Source organism: Cibotium barometz, chromosome 26 (assembly GCF_041138505.1).
Source record: "Cibotium barometz isolate CiBa-2024 chromosome 26, ASM4113850v1, whole genome shotgun sequence".
Classification (NCBI taxonomy): Eukaryota; Viridiplantae; Streptophyta; class Polypodiopsida; order Cyatheales; family Cibotiaceae; genus Cibotium; species Cibotium barometz.
In genome coordinates this window covers 16,216,258-16,235,471 of record NC_141071.1, presented here as the reverse complement: position 1 = coordinate 16,235,471, position 19,214 = coordinate 16,216,258, and the positions used below count along the sequence as shown (strand labels likewise).

Sequence of the window (19,214 nt, the reverse complement as noted above, 5' to 3'; positions counted from 1 at the left end):
CCCCCCTTTCCCCACCCACCCTTGCTCAGGCCCCCAAGGGAGCAACATAACTCTCTCTCTCTCTCTCTCTCTCTCTCTCTCAGAGCCTTAGCCCACCATCTGTGGACCGTGCACTGAGCTCTCAGCCTCTCTCTCCTTCAAGTCTCTCTCTCTCTCTCTCTCTCTCTCTCTCTCTCTCTCTCTCTCTCTCAGCTGAGCTGCCCACTAAATATTATGCATTGCATGATTGCTGAATCCTGATTGAAATTGTATGGCATTGTGCATTGAATTTGTCAGAGTATGATTGACGACTTGTGATTCTAATTTCTCACTTTTGAATTAGTAGGTTTGTGACCTTGTTGTGACTCTATTTCGAAAGTTTTATATGCGATGTGGACATGGACTGAAATTTTATGTAGGTGGCTGAAATTTTTGAGATCTTATGTATTTTTATGTATTTTTACCAATGGTACGTATTTTTACGTACCTTAATTTTTTTTTTTTCATACCAAACAACGTACAGTACGTACGGATCCGTAGAGTACATAACGTTTGGTACCACCTTGATTTTGGCTCTACATCATTTATGTTTTTTCTAATCCCAAAATCTTTGTAGTTTCAAGTTTCTTTGGTTTTTTGTGTAATATGTGGCATGTTTTTCCTTAATTTTAGGGTGCCGTATGGTATCCAACGTATGGAATTTCTTGGGGGTGTGAACCTTACTTTTTCCATACTTCCATATCCGTATGCGTTTGTCGTAACTATGGTCCAAGCAAGTACACGAGGTACTAGACCCTATGGAACACCAATCCTCCAAGCATTTCTGGGCATGTGCATACAGGCACAAGTCCCAACGGAAAGCCAAGTCCACAGTATCACATGAGTGGCATCAATCTGCTATGGCGCCAATCCAATGTATATATCCGTATGCGTTTGTCGTAACTATGGTCCAAGCAAGTACACGAGGTACTAGACCCTATGGAACACCAATCCTCCAAGCATTTCTGGGCATGTGCATACAGGCACAAGTCCCAACGGAAAGCCAAGTCCACAGTATCACATGAGTGGCATCAATCTGCTATGGCGCCAATCCAATGTATATACATAATGATAAAGCACGGGTGGACCAATTGGGTGGCCAAATGGTGACACAAGCTACAAGTTAAGGGTGTTTGAAGAAATATAGTCTTCTCCGTTGTTGGGGCACTCAAGGCTGTTTAAGACCTTTGACAAAGTGCGGAAAAGTTTTTATTGGAAAGGGATGTGGAAGGATGTGCATGCTTTCGTGAGTAGTTGTCTACTATGCGAACAAAACAAGGATTCCACACATAAGCCCGGTGGTTTGCCTATTCTGGAGGGCGAATGGACGCACATCTCTATGGATTTCCTCACGGGGCTACCTCACACAAGGAGGGGATGGGATATAATATACGTGGTTGTGGAACGCATGATCATCAACTGTCAAGCAAGTTTGAAATAACTCTGAACATTCCAAGATTTTACCAAATTCTACATAGTCACTATTGTTGATCGTGGACTGATAAAGACATAGCATGAGGGCCTTCCTTGGGAACCCTCCCAAGTCTGGCTCAAGGTTCATTGTTGATTCAATGGAAATTTTACAAGGCGATACTAACCCCCTCCCCCCACCCTCCCCCCCCCCCCCCCCCTTTCTTTTTTTTACTTTTTTACAAGAAGGGCCTTTAAATAGGTTTCGCCCTTTCGGGAAATAGTAATTTCTCTAGCTTTCAACTAGTCATAAAGAAGTTGCCATTTGTAGACTAGGTTACAAAAAGTATCTTTTCGTCACTTCCTACATTACATAAAGAGTGGCTTTCCCTTTTGGCAAAGCCTCTAGACTATAGTCAAAACATGACTTTGCCTCTTTGGGGCAAAGCTTCTTGACTATTCCGAAGAGGCGGTTCACATATCTTCCTGCACCTTGAGTATCCACCACCCTTCGTGCTTTCGTCCTTGATTTGTCTTCATCTGGCCCAGCCCCTTAGTTGAGGAGTTCTTCAGTGTGGCTTCTTCGGTGTTGTGACGAAGCCTCAAGTGTTTAAGGTTTTCTATGTCACTGTGTGAGCAGTAATTGCCTACATGTTAGTAAAAGAAGCTTTAAACCTGAAATATGACAAATATTCACTATTATTAGACTTGTATCTGATTGAAATTGTGTTTTTGGATGAATGGGTTGTCATGTTCCATGTTCCTTGCAGTTTGTAAGAAGAAAAGGCAGCAATTAAACAAACTCACTGCTGCTGATGCATGCAGTTCCTCTGTACACAAGAAACTTTTCTCGTGTACACATATTAGTAGGTTATTTCGAGTTTTTGAGTTTATCTTGTTATCTCTGAGTCACTAACAACTCATAGACATGCAACTAGTTCAACCCTCAGAATTTGTTTGCATAGCGTCTACGAAGCAGTTTTGAGTCATCTGAAATTGAGAAAATACCTTGGTGTAAGCCAGAATATTTCACAGTATAACTTAAATTTCCCTAGGATGACACTCACTTACATTTCCCTAGGATGATACTGTTGAATAATCTTCTTAACCATTTTTCAGAGGTTTGATTTGTTCTTACTTGTACTTGCAGTGCTCCATTGCCTAGGTCATTGTCATAGTGTGATCTTTTGCATGTGGACTCCCATTCAAGCCAAGAAGGGTCAATTCTGTTCAGAATTTGCAAATGTTTCGCACATAGCATTTGTCTAGTATATTTTTTTAACCACAGTTTATCCTCACAAATAGCCTTCCCCAGTAATCAGATTTTTGGCTGCACTATTTCATGCTTTCAATTTTAGAAAACATCATCATGTACTACAAGTGCTACTTCTAATCTCAAGGAATTTGATTCATATTCAAGCTTTTGATTGTTTGAAAAATCAAGCTGCAATGTTCATGTGACTGATCTTGTGTATGGTTGGTATTTCCAGCACATTTTGTATAGGCAGAAGGAACAATTCAGTGATGGAGTTGGCTATAGCTGGATCGATGGTTTGAAAGCACATGCAGAGAAACATGTATGCTATCTGTGTCTGCAATTTCAGTTTTTTTTTAAAATCACTATATTCTTTTTTTTTTCAGAAAAGAGACTTCTATTAAGTAAATTAAAATCATACAAAGGGAGATCTCAAATCAAAAAGTAGATCTTAACCAATCGGGTGACACTGTGCTGCCATAAAAATGGAGATTCTGCAGAAGAAACAAAATACAGCAGATTTATGAGAGAGTCTCTGCCGCCAGAATCTTGGCTGAATGGGGGGTGTAATGTCATATACCCCCCTCCCTTCCTCCCCCCGACCCCACCCCACCCCACCATACCCCTCCCCCCCTCCCCTCACCAAAAGTGAGGCCTAAGAGTGGTAACTCTCTGGGTATATCCAAGCATGAACAGCCTGGCATTACACACAATGTATTTGAAGAAAGGTATGCTCCTCATGGAGTTAGTCACATCAGTACATTCCCACTCACCACGGTCCCAATGTAGATATTTGATAGGGCATATACCATATAGCCATTGACACCACGAAGCTTGAGCAACCATCATTGGGTCAATATACCCCTCTATATCACATCTCTTCATCCGCCATACTGTAAAGGAGTAGCAACTTTAATAGTGAGCATAGGTTTATAGTCATATAGCTTAGGTTTATGGTCATAGGGCTCGAGTATAAAAGGGGCTCATGGACTCTTATTTATATCTTTTGATACCTTTTGATATCTTTTGATCTCTTGACTCTTGGAGCCTCATGGCTTTTAAACCTTGGCTTATGGAAGGCTATGTCCATCCTTTGGTGAAAAGCAAGCAGTGTGTATGGTTTCTTGCTAATTGCATGTTAACCTACATAATGATTTGTCCCTATTCTCAGTTTTATGATCACTCCATTTCAATTGGTATCAAAGCTCTTGTGTTTGGATTAATGGTTTCATAGATTTTTGCCAATTCTTGGTGAGACTATGGTTCTTGGGCCAAATCTGAGCACAAGACTAAATTTCTAAAAGACTGTGGGTTAAATTTGAACTAAGTGGGAGTGATTAGTGTTAATTTTTTGATAATTATGTTTTTACCTTCTTTTCCACTTTTCTTCAAGCTTTCCATGGCTAGGGTTCATTACACAGTATGTGTTTGCAAACACAATCTTGCGGCTTTGGTCGGGGACATTTTTGGCAACACATAGAGCACCATTTTGAGGTATTTTTGAAGCATGGATTATCTGATTTTCTCTCTTCCCATGAGTTCAAGAAACCCTAGAAATGGTGATTTCAAGCTTGTAAAGTGTTCAAGGTTTATCATGCTCATTACCTACTAGCTGTAGGGAACATTTGGGAGCATAGTTGTTACGAGGCGTGCCACTAACAGTTAGAGGCGTACGACTGCCTGATTGAGGCGTCCACTTTTTTTTTTTGGCTGGTTTGAGTCTTTAGATAGGGGGCTTTAAGGGCCCAAGGCAGCCCCCCTCACACACACACACTCTCTCTCTCCCTCCCTCCTTCCCTCCCTCCCTTAAGCCTTTCTCAAGACCCAAAGTTCAAACTTCAAACTTCAAACACACTAGGATGATGATATTTTTTATACCCACTTTTGGAGCTCTCTCTATACTCTACTGGTTCATTTCATTTTACTTTGTACTCTTGAATCTTGATGATGTATCCAGATGATGAGGATGGACTATTTTGGTCTCATAGGTCATTTTGGCCTTTTGTAGACGTTTAATACAACTTTCTTTCTTTCATACACACACTCTCTCCCTCTCTCATACACACCCTCTCTCTCCCTCCCTCAAGGCTCATACATACACACTCTAGTCTCTCTCTCTCTTTCTCTCTCAACTTTCACTATATATATATATATATATATATAACTGTTTTGGTATTTTTTATAACACTTGGTGTTGTGCTGCTGCCTTTCTTGGTACTTAATGGTGCTTCTTTATTTCATTTGGTACTCTATTGAACTATTTTTGTGCTGTTTTGGTACTTTCAGGTTACTGAGTTTAGTCTAATAGGGCACCTTTGGTTGTCTTGGATAATTGGTTGCACCCATGACTGGTACTTTTGGTGCTTTGCTGTTCATTTGAAACTCTTCTGACCTATTATGATACTGCTTTGGTACTTTCTAGCTACAAGTTTTAGAGTCTTTAAGGTATTGCAGTTATATATATATATATATATATATATATATATATATATATATATATAAATAGACGCCTCTAACATGCCTCTAACGTGTCTAAAAAATACGAGTCTTTCGAGGCGCGTACCATATCTGCCTTGTACCAAACGCCTCTGACGCCTCTAACAACCTTGTTTGGGAGTGTTGTTAGTGTGTGCTTTTCTTCCTAACCTCCATAAAAGCTGGCGGCGATTTTCAGCTTCCTGGGAAATTTTTTTTTCTTCGAATACTTGCTTTAGCAATGTTCATGGGAGGTCAAAGAAGACATTCTTGGAGCTTGTCTTGAAGATCTTGGAGATTTTGGAGCTCTCTTGAAGTGGACAAACCAAATCTTCACAAATCTACAAAAAAATATCTTCCAACAATGATGGAACTGGCCTATAATAGTTTTAAACATATGGCTATTGGTTTTTAGTCCGTCGATGATGTTGTGAGAGGGCATGCAGCCCGCACCAGTGATGTAAGAGGGCATGCAACCCGAGCAAGTGATGTAAGTGGCCATGCAGCCCGAGCAAGTGTTTTGAGGGGGCCTGCAGCCCATGCAACAGATTTGAGGGGGCATGCAGCCCGAAGAGATGCTGGACATTGACATGCAGCTCGCGGGGATGATGAGGGGTTTTCAGCCCATTTGAGAGATGCAGAAGATCTTCATGTATTATCGGTGGTGTCTCCACTCTTTAGGTATGTTCCTGCTCCTAAAGTTCCATCTAGAGTGGAAGGTGTTACGTGGGAAATCAGCCCTAGATCTGGGCATCGTCGCCAACGTAGGCATGACGAGGAGGATGATGTATTAGAGCGTCGGTGCCCGTCATGGCAAGAAGGCCAAAGAGTTCAAATCAAGAGACAAGGACATTAAATTCGAGAGCTATAATGGAAAGTTGGATTCTACCAAGGCACTTGCTTTCATAAGGCAATTTGAAATAGCCTTTTGCACTGAGGAATTTACCGAGAAATCGATGCTCAGGCATGTGGGTATGCATCTTAAAGAGACTGCAAGTGATTGGTGTATGGCAAAGCTTTTGGATAGGACAGCTGCCTGTACATGGACTGCTTTCAAAGAACAATTTTATGATTAGTTCCTTCCTCCTCACTTTGAGAAGGATGTACGAAAGGAATGGGATTGGCTAACACAGGATGAAGGCGAATTCGTTTCTTCTTATGTTTCAAAGTTTTGGCGGATTCTTCTCAAGGTCACACCTTTCATGACGATTAGTGAGGACGAGAAGAAAAGAAAGTTTGAGTCAAGGCTGCAACAAATCATTCAAAAGAGCCTTTCAGTGTACCCCCACAACACTTTACAGGAGCTCATATACTGAGCAACTATTTATGAGGAGTTCCATGTCAAGGGAGCATCAAAAAGACAAGAATTCAGCTCATACAAGGGAAAATTCAGAGCCGGAAATGAGCAGAAAAAGGGTGGACATCCACCTAAGTTTATGTTTCATGAGTCCAAGGATGCAAAAGGGGGCTCAAAAAAGAAGCCGGGGGGTAAAAAGGATGATCCTAAGCTGTCTAGACAATATATTTTTGATTGCATTATGAGAGAGGGGAAAGTGTTTCTCATGCGAGAGCAAAGATCACACGAAAGCTCAATGCCCCCAGAATCTCAAAAAGAATAATGTGCAGGATGCCAAACTGAGTGTGAATGTTATACCCGATGTTCAGGGTAACACTACACATGAACCAAAGAGCAGGATTTTATGCAAAGTTGGGGGCAAGTTAAAGGACCAAATAGCTTTATTCCTTTTTGATAATGCCTCAACAGATAACTTCATATCCATACAGATGGCTGCTGGTCTTGGGTTAAATCTTGAGGAATTGGGCATGGACTTTCATGCAGATGTTGCCTTTGAGGGTAAGGAAGTTAAGGTCACTCCCATTATTGGGAAGCTTCTCGCATACAGATTCAGGGATATTTGGATCATGAAGACTCCCTCGTGGCACCACTTACGGGATGTGATGTGATACTTGGGATGCCTCGGCATTACCAATTGGATCCCAAGATTTTGCACAAAGATAAGAAAATTATGTTTACTCATAGGGGTAGGGAAGTTTGTATTGATGCGGGGACTACTGGGAGTACCATACCCGTTGTAGGCCATATATCTATTTCAAAGGAAATAAAGAAATAAGCTTGTTCTTACTTGGTCTTTGTACGTGATACAAATTCAGGGATGTTTGGATCATGAAGACTTCCTCGTGGCACCACTTATGGGATGTGATGTGATACTTGGGATGCCTTGGCATTACCGATTGGATCCCAAGATTTTGCACGAAGATAAGAAAATTATGTTTACTCATAGGAGTAGGGAAGCTTGTATTGATGCGGGGACTACTGGGAGTACCATACGCGTTGTAAGCCATATATCTATTTCAAAGGCAATAAAGAAATCAGCTTGTTTTTACTTGGTCTTTGTACGTGATAATGTTGAGCATGATGTTGTAGCTCTCGTAGATCAAGATAAGATTGATTTCTTAAGTGAATATGCTGATTGTTTTGCCGATTCACTTCCAGGACAATTACCCCCAGAGAGGCCAGAGGATCATTGTATTGACATAATCCCTGGGAGCTCTCCTCCTAACCGACCTTCTTATAGGATAAGTGCTACCCAACAGGAGAAAATCATGACTCAAGTAAATGATTTACTTGAGAAGGGATTGATAAGGCTAAGTTCTTCACCTCATTGTTCTCCAGTTTTACTTGTGCAGAAAAAGGATGGGACATACAGGATGTGTTAATTATAGGGCCCTTAACAAGATTACTATGAAGAACAGGTTTCCGATTCTCCGAATCGATGATATTCTTGATAAACTTGAGGGAGCTGCTTGTTTCAGTCGCATTGATCTTAAGAGTGGTTACCATCAGATTCGAGTGGTACCTCAAGATGTGCACAAAACGGCTTTTCGAACATCATTTGGATTATATGAGTATTTGGTTGTGCCATTTGGACTTACAAATGCTCCCGCCACTTTGAATAGAATGATGGACGGAATTTTTAAATTTTTAGACCTCACTGCAAGTTCACAGAAACTTTCTTTGATGATATTATCATTTTCTCAAAGAGTGAGGCTGAACATAAAGAGCATCTTGCCATTGTTTTTGAAGAGCTAAGGAAACATAAGCTTTTCATCAATGGAAAGAAGAGTGAATTCTTCTTGTTAGAAATTCACTATTTAGGGCATATTGTTTCCAAAGATGGAGTACGCATGGATCCCACAAAGATTCAAGCAGTCAATGATTGGCCAGAACTGTAGAATGCGCATCAAGTTAGGAGCTTTATTGGTTTATGCTCGTACTACCATCGATTCATTCGACACTTTGCTTTCTTAGCTTCACCGCCGTTACATGATCTAACGAAGAAGAAAGTAGCATTCCGTTGGTTGGAACCCGAAAAGACAGCTTTTCAGAAGTTGAAGGATGCAATCATTTAAGGCTAGTTCTTACTATTCCAGATTTGCATAGGCCTTTTGTGGTCGAGTGTGATGCATGTGGAGATTGCTTGGGGGCTGTTTTGAACCAAGAGGGACATGCAGTGGCTTTTGAAAGCCGCCGCCTGCAACATGCGGATTGTATTTGCAGGTTTATGAGAAAGAGTTGTTAGCCGTTATTCATGCCCTTCAAACATGGAAGCATTATCTTGTGGAGGCTGAATTTATGGTAAAACCAGACCACCAGAGTTTACGGCACTTTCTTACATAGCCTAAACTCTGGGAAAAGCATCTAAGGTGGGCAAACTTCTTGTCCATGTTTCATTTTCAGATTTTGCATACCCCAAGCAAGAAGAATTTGGTGGCGGATGCTTTGTCACGTAGGCCACAAGTGCATGCCATAACTACCGCCCACCATCAGGACTTATCAGGGATGCCAGATATGTATGCTTTGGACACAGATTTTTAGCTTATTTGGGATGATTTGAATCATGGTATTGCTGTCCCATCTTATTCGATTAGAGATGGATTTCTGATGATGCAGAATAGTATTTGTGTAGTGCGTGAAGTACACCAAAAGGTTATGGAAGAGTGCATTGCTCCACCATATACTGGTCATCGTGGTATTCTTGCTACTACATAGGCTTTGGAAAGATATTTCCATTGGCCAGCTCTATGCAGGGATATTGAAGCTTATGTGTGAGAGTGCATAGTGTGTCAGAAAGTCAAGTGTGTGAGACACAAGACACCTGGTCCCCATGTCTTCTTCCACCTATCTAGTGTTCGGGCATGGATTTCATCGTGTGAAAAGAGCTAGGAGGACCAAATATTTACATCTTGTAAATCGCCAAGCTCCATCTGCTACCAGCTGGCCGCCACCTATATTACCACCGCCGCGTACTATTGTGGCTAGCGCTGCCAACTGTTTTGGCTAGCATTGCTTGTGCCACTTGCTGCACCTGCCCCCAGTTGCATTGCCCTCCGTCGGCTACTACCAACGCTGCCTGCCTTCTAGCCGTGCTATACTGCTTGCAGGCGCCGCCTTACAAAAGAGATATCATCCTTGCGAGTCCTATAGCACAACCCACTGTTTGAACCAAGCCGCCAGAGCTTGTTGCCATCGTCAGCCCGCACCGCTTGTTGCTGGCTATCCTACGCATCATACGGCTATAAAGAATTCTATTGGCTACCATACTGCCATATACACTTGTCTTGGTGCATCCATCTTTCTTATGGGTTGTCTCTATTCGGGATTGGACAATAGAATTTACAGTTAGCTCCACAAATACTTCGTCAACTATACACATCTCTTGTGTACTTTCTGTACGAGCTTGGAGATATTTTAAGCTTGGACATAAACATATAACTTAGACATATAGCTTGGACTTGGTTTTGGATCCGGATCCGGACTTTGGATTTTGGACTTAGACTTCATTATTCGATTGGAACCTCGACTTGGATCTAGATTTGGATTTGGAACTTGGACATGAAGCATAAACATGGAGAACTTGGACATATAGCTTGGACTTTGATATGGACTTGGACTTGGACTTGGATTTCATTTGTTTTTGGACTTGGATTCATTGGATTTGGATTTTGGATCTAGTACTAGCCCAGCGAGAGATACTTGTGGGTCATCCTTGTGGTGTGCTCGGCATCAAAGATCTCGCGCCTCCACATCAACATCGACTTGGATATCCTACATCAACATATCTGTTTGTTACGTATTCATTGATTGTATTGATCCTGGCCAGTGTGCACGTGGATTGTTCTTAAATTAATTCTGAAAGGGGGTGCGGCCTGTTCCCCGCTCAGTGTGGTGTACTATGCAAGATCCCCATTCCCTTTTTTCTCTTCCCCCTCTCTCTTTATATGTTTATATCTTGGTTATGTGGTTGAGTCTGTCACTGGGCTTACAGTTTGCGAAGACACAGAGAGGAGGCAATTGAGGAGAAGCCTTTGCTTCTTGTTGCCCTAACTAAGGAACGTGCTTCACCTCAACCCTCACAAGGATAGATTGAACAGATCCTTTGCATCCACACCAAAAGTCAACATCCATGGATCCTTGGCTGCTGAGCCTAAAAGCACACCAAAAGCAAGCAAGCCCCATAACAGTCAAAAACAGCCCTTAAAAAAAAAGGGTAAAAAAGCAACAATCAAAAACAAAAGAGGAGAGGGGGGGGGGGGAGGGAGTGGAGACAGTCGTATCGTACGGCGTACGAGAGCAACTATACATGCTCCATTAGAGTGCATGTGGTACTTCATCATAAGTGCAAATCTTATCTTTCTGTCTCTCCTCTTTTGCATTGGTGTTAGAGCTTGGCTTTGTGATTCAATTCTGATTTGAGTTGGAGAGATTTTCATGCATTTTTCTGCATTTTTGTACCTTGCAAAAATTTCAAGAAAAGGTACGGTTTCTTGATTTTCTTCATTTTTTAAAAATTTTCTTGACTTTTCTGAGTTTTGATGGTTTTCTCAACAAATATAGATTTGCAAAAAAAAAAAAATCATGTGATGGTGATGGGGAGGATAGGTTTGGGGCTTTATTTGGTCATTTTGGGAAGGTTGTGTAAAGTTGAGTACTATCAGAAAAATTGACTTAGTTTGGACTAAATTTTGAGCTGTGGACCAAATTCGGGGGAAGTTTTGGGGAAAATTTTCGCATCTCATGTTTTTTGCTTTTTCCTCTTCTTGCTTGGAGCTTTCCATGGCCATGGTGTATCATACACACCTCCTATGCCTACCAAAGCTTCGGGCTATCATTCCCAAGCTCTTAAGCATCATGTAGAGCTCTTCCTTGGCTATATTCCCTTGCAGATTTGCACGGTTAGGCTGCGTTTTTATGGAACTCCTCTCTTGAGCAATTTGATGATATTGGTGGTGATTAATGGGGACTCAAGCTTATACAGTGGTTCTCCTTCATGTAGGCTTTCATTTGCACCCTTTCTTAGTTGATTTGAGCTTGTTTTTTACGATTAGGGTTTGCATCATATTTTTTTTAAAGAAAATGGCGATTTCTTATTCTCCATGTTCTCCTCTATCTATACATGTGATTTGCTTGTAATATGGACATGGGATTTAGGATTTTCCCTCTTCTTGCCAAAAATTAGGGTTTCTGTGAATCTTTCTCAAAAATTGGGGCTATAATCTTGTTCTCATAGCTTTCCTCTTTCCATACAAATTGAGGTTTCAAGATCTCACTAATGCAAACATTCATGGAAATTTTTTTCATGGATTGGGATTCATCTATGCATTCTCTTGATCATTCCTGATACCTTGCATTGGCTTGTTATGTATGTAGAGCATTTGAAGGAAACTTCCTCTGAGGCTAGCCCTCAGTGATCATATATAATGTGTGTGTGTGTGTGTGTGTGTGTCCACACAGGCGTATACTGCAGTGTAAAGTGAAATCTTTTATAACTGCTGTTCGTTCTAGGTTACCGACCAGATGATGGCTAATGCAAGCTATATCTATCCTCACAACACCCCAGCTACCAAAGAAGCTTACTATTATCGAAAAATCTTTGAGGGAATTTTCCCACAGGTGATTCTACTCCTGCATGTTTTTTTTATCATGTGGTAAAAAACACGAGAATCCGGTAGTTCAGCGCACATAAAAATTGCAAGGATTGAATGAGTACTGTTGAGCTCAGTTATAGATATGGTCTTAAATTTTTCTTGCAACTCTTACACCTGAAAGTTTATTTATGATTGGCTTTGATAGAGCTGTGCACGGTTGACTGTCCCTGGAGGACCTAGTGTTGCTTGTAGTACTGCGAAGGCTTTGGAATGGGACGAGGCTTGGTCCAAAAATCCAGATCCTTCAGGTCGAGCTGCAATTGGAGTTCATGAAGCCTCTTATGAGAAGCCATCTGCTGCAGAAGTGCTGGAGAATGATGGGGAAACACCTACCATCGGAGCTCATGGTAAAAAGCCAAGGTTAGAAGATAGTATTGCTGTGGTACAAGTTCAATGATTGGCTGCAAAGTTTTGTTCGAAGAGTAGCTATTATTGGAGATTTGCAACACAGTTTTGTTATGAGCTGAAGCAAGAGGAAAATCATGAAACATGAGTTGGGAGGAAGGAAGCATGCACTAAATGCAGAAGCTCAATACACGCTAAAAATACAAGATCTAGACATCATTGAACTGGTATGTAAAGTCTACATAAGACATCAATAGCATGTGATAAGAAATACAAGGGTAAAACAGTAGGTGAAACCATGTGAAACGAAGGAAGTGGTCTTTTCATAGAAGGTAGTGTTGCATATTGCAGCCGATATCCTTCGCTTAGGATTGCTAGAGTGATGGAGATATTTGGTTTGTTATGGCATGGTGTTCAGGCATGGCACTTGTATGCAGAAAGGTGTTATGACATGGTGTTAAGAGATGGCACTTGTATGCCGAAAGGGGTTTCAGGTTCTGAGTGTACATCTGATGCAAGGCTGAAGTGTTTAATAAGTCAGTCAATGAAATCTCATCAATCAAGTATTTTATTCAAGAAGTAATTATATGAGAAGATTGTACCTTTATACCCTTAAAGCGTGAAACGCATTGCTAAGCAAGCATTAGGAAGCATGTGGAATTTTGTTTCTATTATTTTTAATTTAAGCAATTGAAATCAAGCGGATTTGTGTTTCCATCATTAATGACTTGTAACTTTTGTTGAGACGACCTCATTAGTGCTTGCTTCAATCATTTTGCAAAATTCGTCTTTGCTTTAAGCATAATACACGATTTCTGAACGTTTTTTCCATGTTTGTAGCATCACAACTTCGGAGTTTGTCTAGCAAGTCTATTGCAGAAGATTGTCACAATAAAGGAGTTTGCACAGGAAGTCTATTGTACAAAATTGTCTTGTTTTAAAGAGTTTCTGCAACTGACTAGTAAAATGATTCCGCACAGGGAAGTCGATTGCAGAAGATTTTCTTTTTCTAATGAGTAGATTCCCCACAATTAGTCCATTATTGCAAAAAGATTCGTCTTACTATTTTTTGATACGAAATAGAAATAAGGATGTGAGCATACACTTTGCGAGCTTCAATTCTCTTTTAAATTGCTTCTATTGACCCTTGTATGTAACCGTGATCCTCTTCTTTTTCCAGTGTCAGAGTCATTTGTCTTGTTTTTTATTCAATCCATGCATCAATCAATCGCTTTTTTTTTTCCAGTAATTGAATTATTTCAGGGTCACCTTGTGAATTGAGAGTTTACTGCTCGAATCTTATTGGTAAGATTCGAGAACCCCCAGTCCATTAGTTCAAGCCGCAATTTCACCCTTAGTGCGTTTGTAAGCAGTTCTAGAGAACCTGGGTGTCGCTGTTGAAACCATCTAAAAATGAGTACGTTTTATGGCGTGAATCCTCATTTAGCATTGAATCTGTGAAGGGTAGTGGAAAAGGATGTATTGCATAAAGGTTTATATAAAAACCACACATCTTCAGATTCTTCTTTGGGACTTTTGCTATGGGTGATATCCATGTTTCCTTCTCTAGAAGCCAACTTTCAGTAGCTTGTCAGACGACTCCTTCACTTGTTTGGACTTGGGTAAAAGATACTCAGGAGGGGGGGAGAGAGAGAGAGAGAGACCTCTGTTGTACAAGCTTCAGTGACCATTGTGCACATAGCACAATTCATAATGTTGTAAACCACCGATTTTTGAAACTCGCTCCTTTCGTTTGCTAAACCTCTCTGTGTTGCTCCTACTTCTTTCCCCGGCCTTTCTTGGTCTGCCTTTCCATTAACCATCATCCACTCTAAGTAGCTTCTTCTTTCTTGCTTGAAACAAGTAGAATCGCCCATCATAATCACTTCAGCGGACCTTGCAGTAGCTAGGAACTTATTGAAGCCAAGGTCTGCCACTCTCATCCTTAGGCATGCTCTTTCTTCCGGCCAAGGTTCGCCACTCTTATTCTTAGACTTTCTTTGCACGCATGAAATTAGCAGTGATCTTTTTGGCTTGCCACATGTGGAAGTAGGCCTTGGGGTTACGACTACATGTTTCATGTTGCAAGGATTAAGCTTCATGCTTCATATAAAATAGTTAAGCACGTCTCTCCCCGACTCGTAGGTGTGTTTGTAATACTTCTATACTATAGCCTTCAATATGTTTTCTTTGTTGTATTTCCTTGTTTCAATCCACTTGTACCAGAACACGAAATAGTAGCCAGCAAACTAGTATTTTCGAAATGATCCCAAACAAGCTGGCCCCACCAATGAGAGAAGAATCTAAACACATCATCTATCCCCATCTACCATTTATACAAAACTCAACAAATAGGAACCAAGAGATATAAACCATAAGTCACATCCTTTTGTGAATAGAAATCAAATACGTATTTGTGTCAATCTTTGCACTAAGATTTGAAATTTCATGAAGTACCGATTGTGTGTATCAAATGTTATTAACCAAGCCACTAGGGGCTGCCACATCCGGGCCTTGACTAGTGGCCTCCCAAGAGAAAATAGAATACCTTTTCATTCACACTTCTCGAGGACAAAGCATAGTTGATCGTAGCAAATTGTCTTTTAGCTTACTGGGATGGACCTACTGGCTTTCCTAGCACTCAATAAGGTAGCAATCAAAGATCCGTCTACACCATCTTGACATTTGTGTCCACATAGCCCTAAGAACACCTAACAACTTGGTGGAAATTGGTAAACTTGTGATATTTGGAAATTGTTAAGTGGTAAGTGGTTTGCCCACCAAAACCAGGTGTCGTGCTTATTTCTGTTAGTTAATTTAGAGAAAAAGGAGCTCATGCATGTCCTAATGTTCACTTCAGCCTAAAATTAACTAATGTATGGCCTACCAAAAACTTTAGTGAACTAAACCGTGCCACTACATCAAGGGCATCTCCTTGAAGAGAAGCCTCTCCTCATCATTTTACAATCAACTGGAATAGGTTCCATTGAGATGCTCCAAAGAAAAACCATCATGTGCATGGGTATGCCTAAAAGCCATATTAACACCTCTCTTGCCAACTTTTGTCTTGCATTTTCACATTCCATAACTTGTTCAAATGGGAGAACTCCTTTTGTAGCTTCATCAAGTGTACATAAAATGCCACCAATTTTAGGCCTTAGTAGATGTCCACCTTCAATCCCCCGTCAAGTATGCCAATGAAATTGGGTATTGATATCTAGAGAGCTTAACCTCCTATGAGTATTGTGTAACAATTGGTTTATGAAACTTGAAATCTTGTAGCTCTAAACAATAATCAAAATGATTTCACCAACACCTTGTGTCAGCACCTTAAACCAAATAGAAGCACACCTAGTATCAATTCAAATAGAGTCATATAAATTCGTGAATGGAAAGTTCTTTTAAGGTTTACTTGATGATGAAGCTTCTTCTATAGTAAGTATGAAGAGGAAAATAAAGTATGAGGATATTTGTATGTGTGGAAAGGAGAGATGTCTTATGAATATTAAAGTACTACAAGATTTACACATAGACCATCTTTGCACATGCAAACCAATAAATATAGCTCAGCAAAACCTAGGAGATAGGAGAGGATAGTACATTAAGCATTTATGAAGTGAAGGTTGTGAAGGAAAAATAATGTATAAGGATATAGTTGTATGTGCGGAAAGGAGAGAGATCTTATGAATATAAAAGTACTACACGATTTACAAATAGACCACCTTTGCACAAGGAAAACAATATATATACTTGGACAAAACTTGGGAGTACATTAAGCATTTATTAAATGAAGGTTGTGAAGGAAAATCAACATGCTCTATTATATGACATTTACTCATTAAATCGAGTAGTGATATAGTTGTGAAGTTTTCTTGTCTGTCTTAAGACCTAGTGTAGCTTGTAGCACTGCAAAAGCTTGGAATGGGACGACGTTTGGTCTAAAATCTAGATCCTTCACACATCAAGCTACCATTTGGGTTCATGAGGCCTCTTACAAGTAGCCATCCACAACAATGGTGAAGAATGACGGGGAAACAACTATCACAGGAGGTCATGTAAAGGTGAAGCCAAGGTAGAAGATATAGTATTGATGTGACATTTACTCATTAAATCGAGTAGTGATATAGTTGTGAAGTTTTCTTGTCTGTCTTAAGACCTAGTGTAGCTTGTAGCACTGTCTTAAGACCTAGTGTAGCTTGTAGCACTGCAAAAGCTTGGAATGGGACGACGTTTGGTCTAAAATCTAGATCCTTCACACATCAAGCTACCATTGGAGTTCATGAGGCCTCTTACAAGTAGGCATCCACAACGATGGTGAAGAATGACGGGGAAACAACTATCACAGGAGGTCATGGTAAAGGTGAAGCCAAGGTAGAAGATATAGTATTGATGTGGTGGTATAAGTTCAATGATTGGTTGCTAAGTTTTATTTGAAGGGTAGATATTATTGGAGTTTTGCAACACGTTTTTGTTATCAAAGAGGAAAATCAAGAAACATGAATTGGGAGGGACAAAGAAAGCATGAACAAAATGGGAAAGCTCAACATTGAAATGACGTTAAATCTTCGTAAGACCTATCAACAATAGTATGTGATAAGAACTAACAAGGCTCAAAAGTAACTTGGATCACTTGTCCTTCTAGGGAAGAAGACAAGTTTTGGATCATAGTGCATCTTAATTTTACACAACATTACTCAAAATGGAAGACAAGATTCAAACAAAAGACAAGGTAACATATATTTTATTCCAACAAGTTTTATTTGAATACATCAAAGGAAGGTCATCAAAGACCAAGCCTAGCTATCATGGAGAGTGACTATATAGGTGAACGAACATGCCATAATACACGCGATTAGAGGCTCGATAGGTTGAGATCCTATGTCAAGGAATATAGTGCCTACGAGTTCTATACATTAATCTATGCACTCTCAGATCTCTGCATGCACTCTCAGATCTCTGCGAAGTGGTCCATAAAGGACAATGCCTCCTACAATGACCAAGCCTACCTCTCATAGAGAGCAACGATATAGTTGAAAAAACATGCCATAATACACTCGATTAGAGGCTCGATAGTTGAGATCCTATGTCAAGGAATATAGTGCCTAAGAGTCTTATACATTAATCTATGCACCCTTAGATCTTTGCGAAGTGGTCCAGAAAGAACTATGTCTTTACAACCTCCAGTCGAATAAGGATTATTACAAGGGTAATGTTCTTTGATACACACTCATCTTGGTCATAGGTAGCCATGATCCACAATCTTGAGTACCACTTGTACCTTTGATCTGTAGTAGTGGGGTCAGAAAATATAGGCACTCAAAATGATGGGCTAAGGTTACTTGATCTACACAACAAGATGCAGAGAGGAGAGGCTTGAATATGAAAGCTTTCATGTTCTCCTCTTGAGATAGCTCGGGTACACCACCAGATAGATAGAGTCCGACAAGCTGTTGCTCCATTTGAAAGAGAAACCCAGTAAAATGTTGTTAGTTTCGTTTTAGGTAGTACATCACACGATAAGAATACACGTAAATGCCATAATCTCACATTCCAACCTGGCTTATCTATGATCCTTGTGAAATCCTTACCTCTATCTGTTGTAGCGTAATCAAACAACTCACTCAAGCCTCATATCACAATGTCCTAATGCTTGGGTATGCCATCAATTCTTCTCAATCTGACTAGAATAATACTTACGCATGAAATGTAAATGATTTCTCTAGAGGCATATTCTCTCCATAATTCTCATAATCAGGTCACATTGAGTGGCTCCTCTGGGCTCAACAAGCTATCTTGATTCCTCAATTATGAAGACAATGCACCTATCCTTATTTATGATGACAACCTTCATGTGATGCACCCCACGGATGACACACCCCGTAAACCTTTGATTCACTCAGGAGTCAATATACAACACATAACTGTAGTATTTCAAGCAATTAAGAAGCTAAAGAGAAGACTAAAGTCGGTAGCATAGAGTTGTTTAGGACCTTGGAGCAAAAGAGGTGTGCTATTGTGAGCAAAAGAAACTGAGCAGAGAGAAGGCAATTATAAGAACTCTAGCAATATCTATCGCGTATAGCAACAGCCACAAACACTGTTAGCAAGAAACAAAGCCGCACCTGCAGCCCTGCCGTTGTGTTGGAAAAACTATTGAAGCAAGAAGGTTTCGTGTCATCACAGAGGAGGCCAGCTGAAGAGGTGTAGAAAAAGGTAAGCAGTAGAGTAGCATCATCATCGGCAGTAGAGAAAGGCAGTAGACGATGTGAGCAGCTCGTCAAACAACAGCCCCTTTCGTTCGAGTAGCAGTGTTAAACAACAGTTCGTCAAAGCAAGTAGGAGGCAACAGTTTGAAGCGCGGTAGACTATTCAGCTAGTAGCCGGTGGGGAACAAAAGGTAGCACAGAGGTTAGCAAAATAGCAAACGACACCATCGTTGAAGCCTACCATCGCTGAAGAAGCTTTACTGTATTTTTTTTGTGGTGCAGAGGGTTTCAAACCCTTATCTCATTAAGGGCGTGTTCACACTTGTTTCTCTTGGCCATGCAAGCATTATCATACACAAGCAAAAACAACTTTCCAATCTCTTTTTTGCATTACATCAACTTGTTTCAAATCATTGCAAAACAAAATCACGCAGAGTACTACCAATTTATATACAAGAGTACAGACACTACCATAGAGACTTATCATAAGGTCATGG

The 19,214-nt window shown here is 40.5% G+C and overlaps 1 protein-coding gene and 1 long non-coding RNA gene across 4 annotated transcripts in view; one reads left to right on the top strand and one right to left on the bottom strand.

The window, feature by feature from the left end:
- LOC147623725 (asparagine synthetase [glutamine-hydrolyzing] 2-like) overlaps positions 1 to 13,231 on the top strand; it is a 93,550-nt gene extending 80,319 nt beyond the window's left edge. For all 3 annotated transcript variants that reach the window (XM_086820338.1, XM_086820337.1, XM_086820336.1), the window contains 3 exons: positions 2,919 to 3,005; positions 12,024 to 12,131; positions 12,312 to 13,231. In XM_086820338.1, coding sequence (XP_086676464.1) covers positions 2,919 to 3,005; positions 12,024 to 12,131; positions 12,312 to 12,563 — 447 coding nt within the window. In that variant the 3' untranslated portion in view covers positions 12,564 to 13,231. The remainder of the gene's footprint in view (positions 1 to 2,918; positions 3,006 to 12,023; positions 12,132 to 12,311) is intronic.
- A 4,448-nt stretch (positions 13,232 to 17,679) lies between these two features.
- Positions 17,680 to 19,006, bottom strand: LOC147623724 (uncharacterized). The gene is made up of 2 exons (XR_015269280.1): positions 18,634 to 19,006; positions 17,680 to 17,958 (listed from the first exon to the last, which is right to left on the bottom strand). It is a non-coding gene; the product is annotated as an uncharacterized LOC147623724 (long non-coding RNA).
- Positions 19,007 to 19,214: the final 208 nt, after the last annotated feature.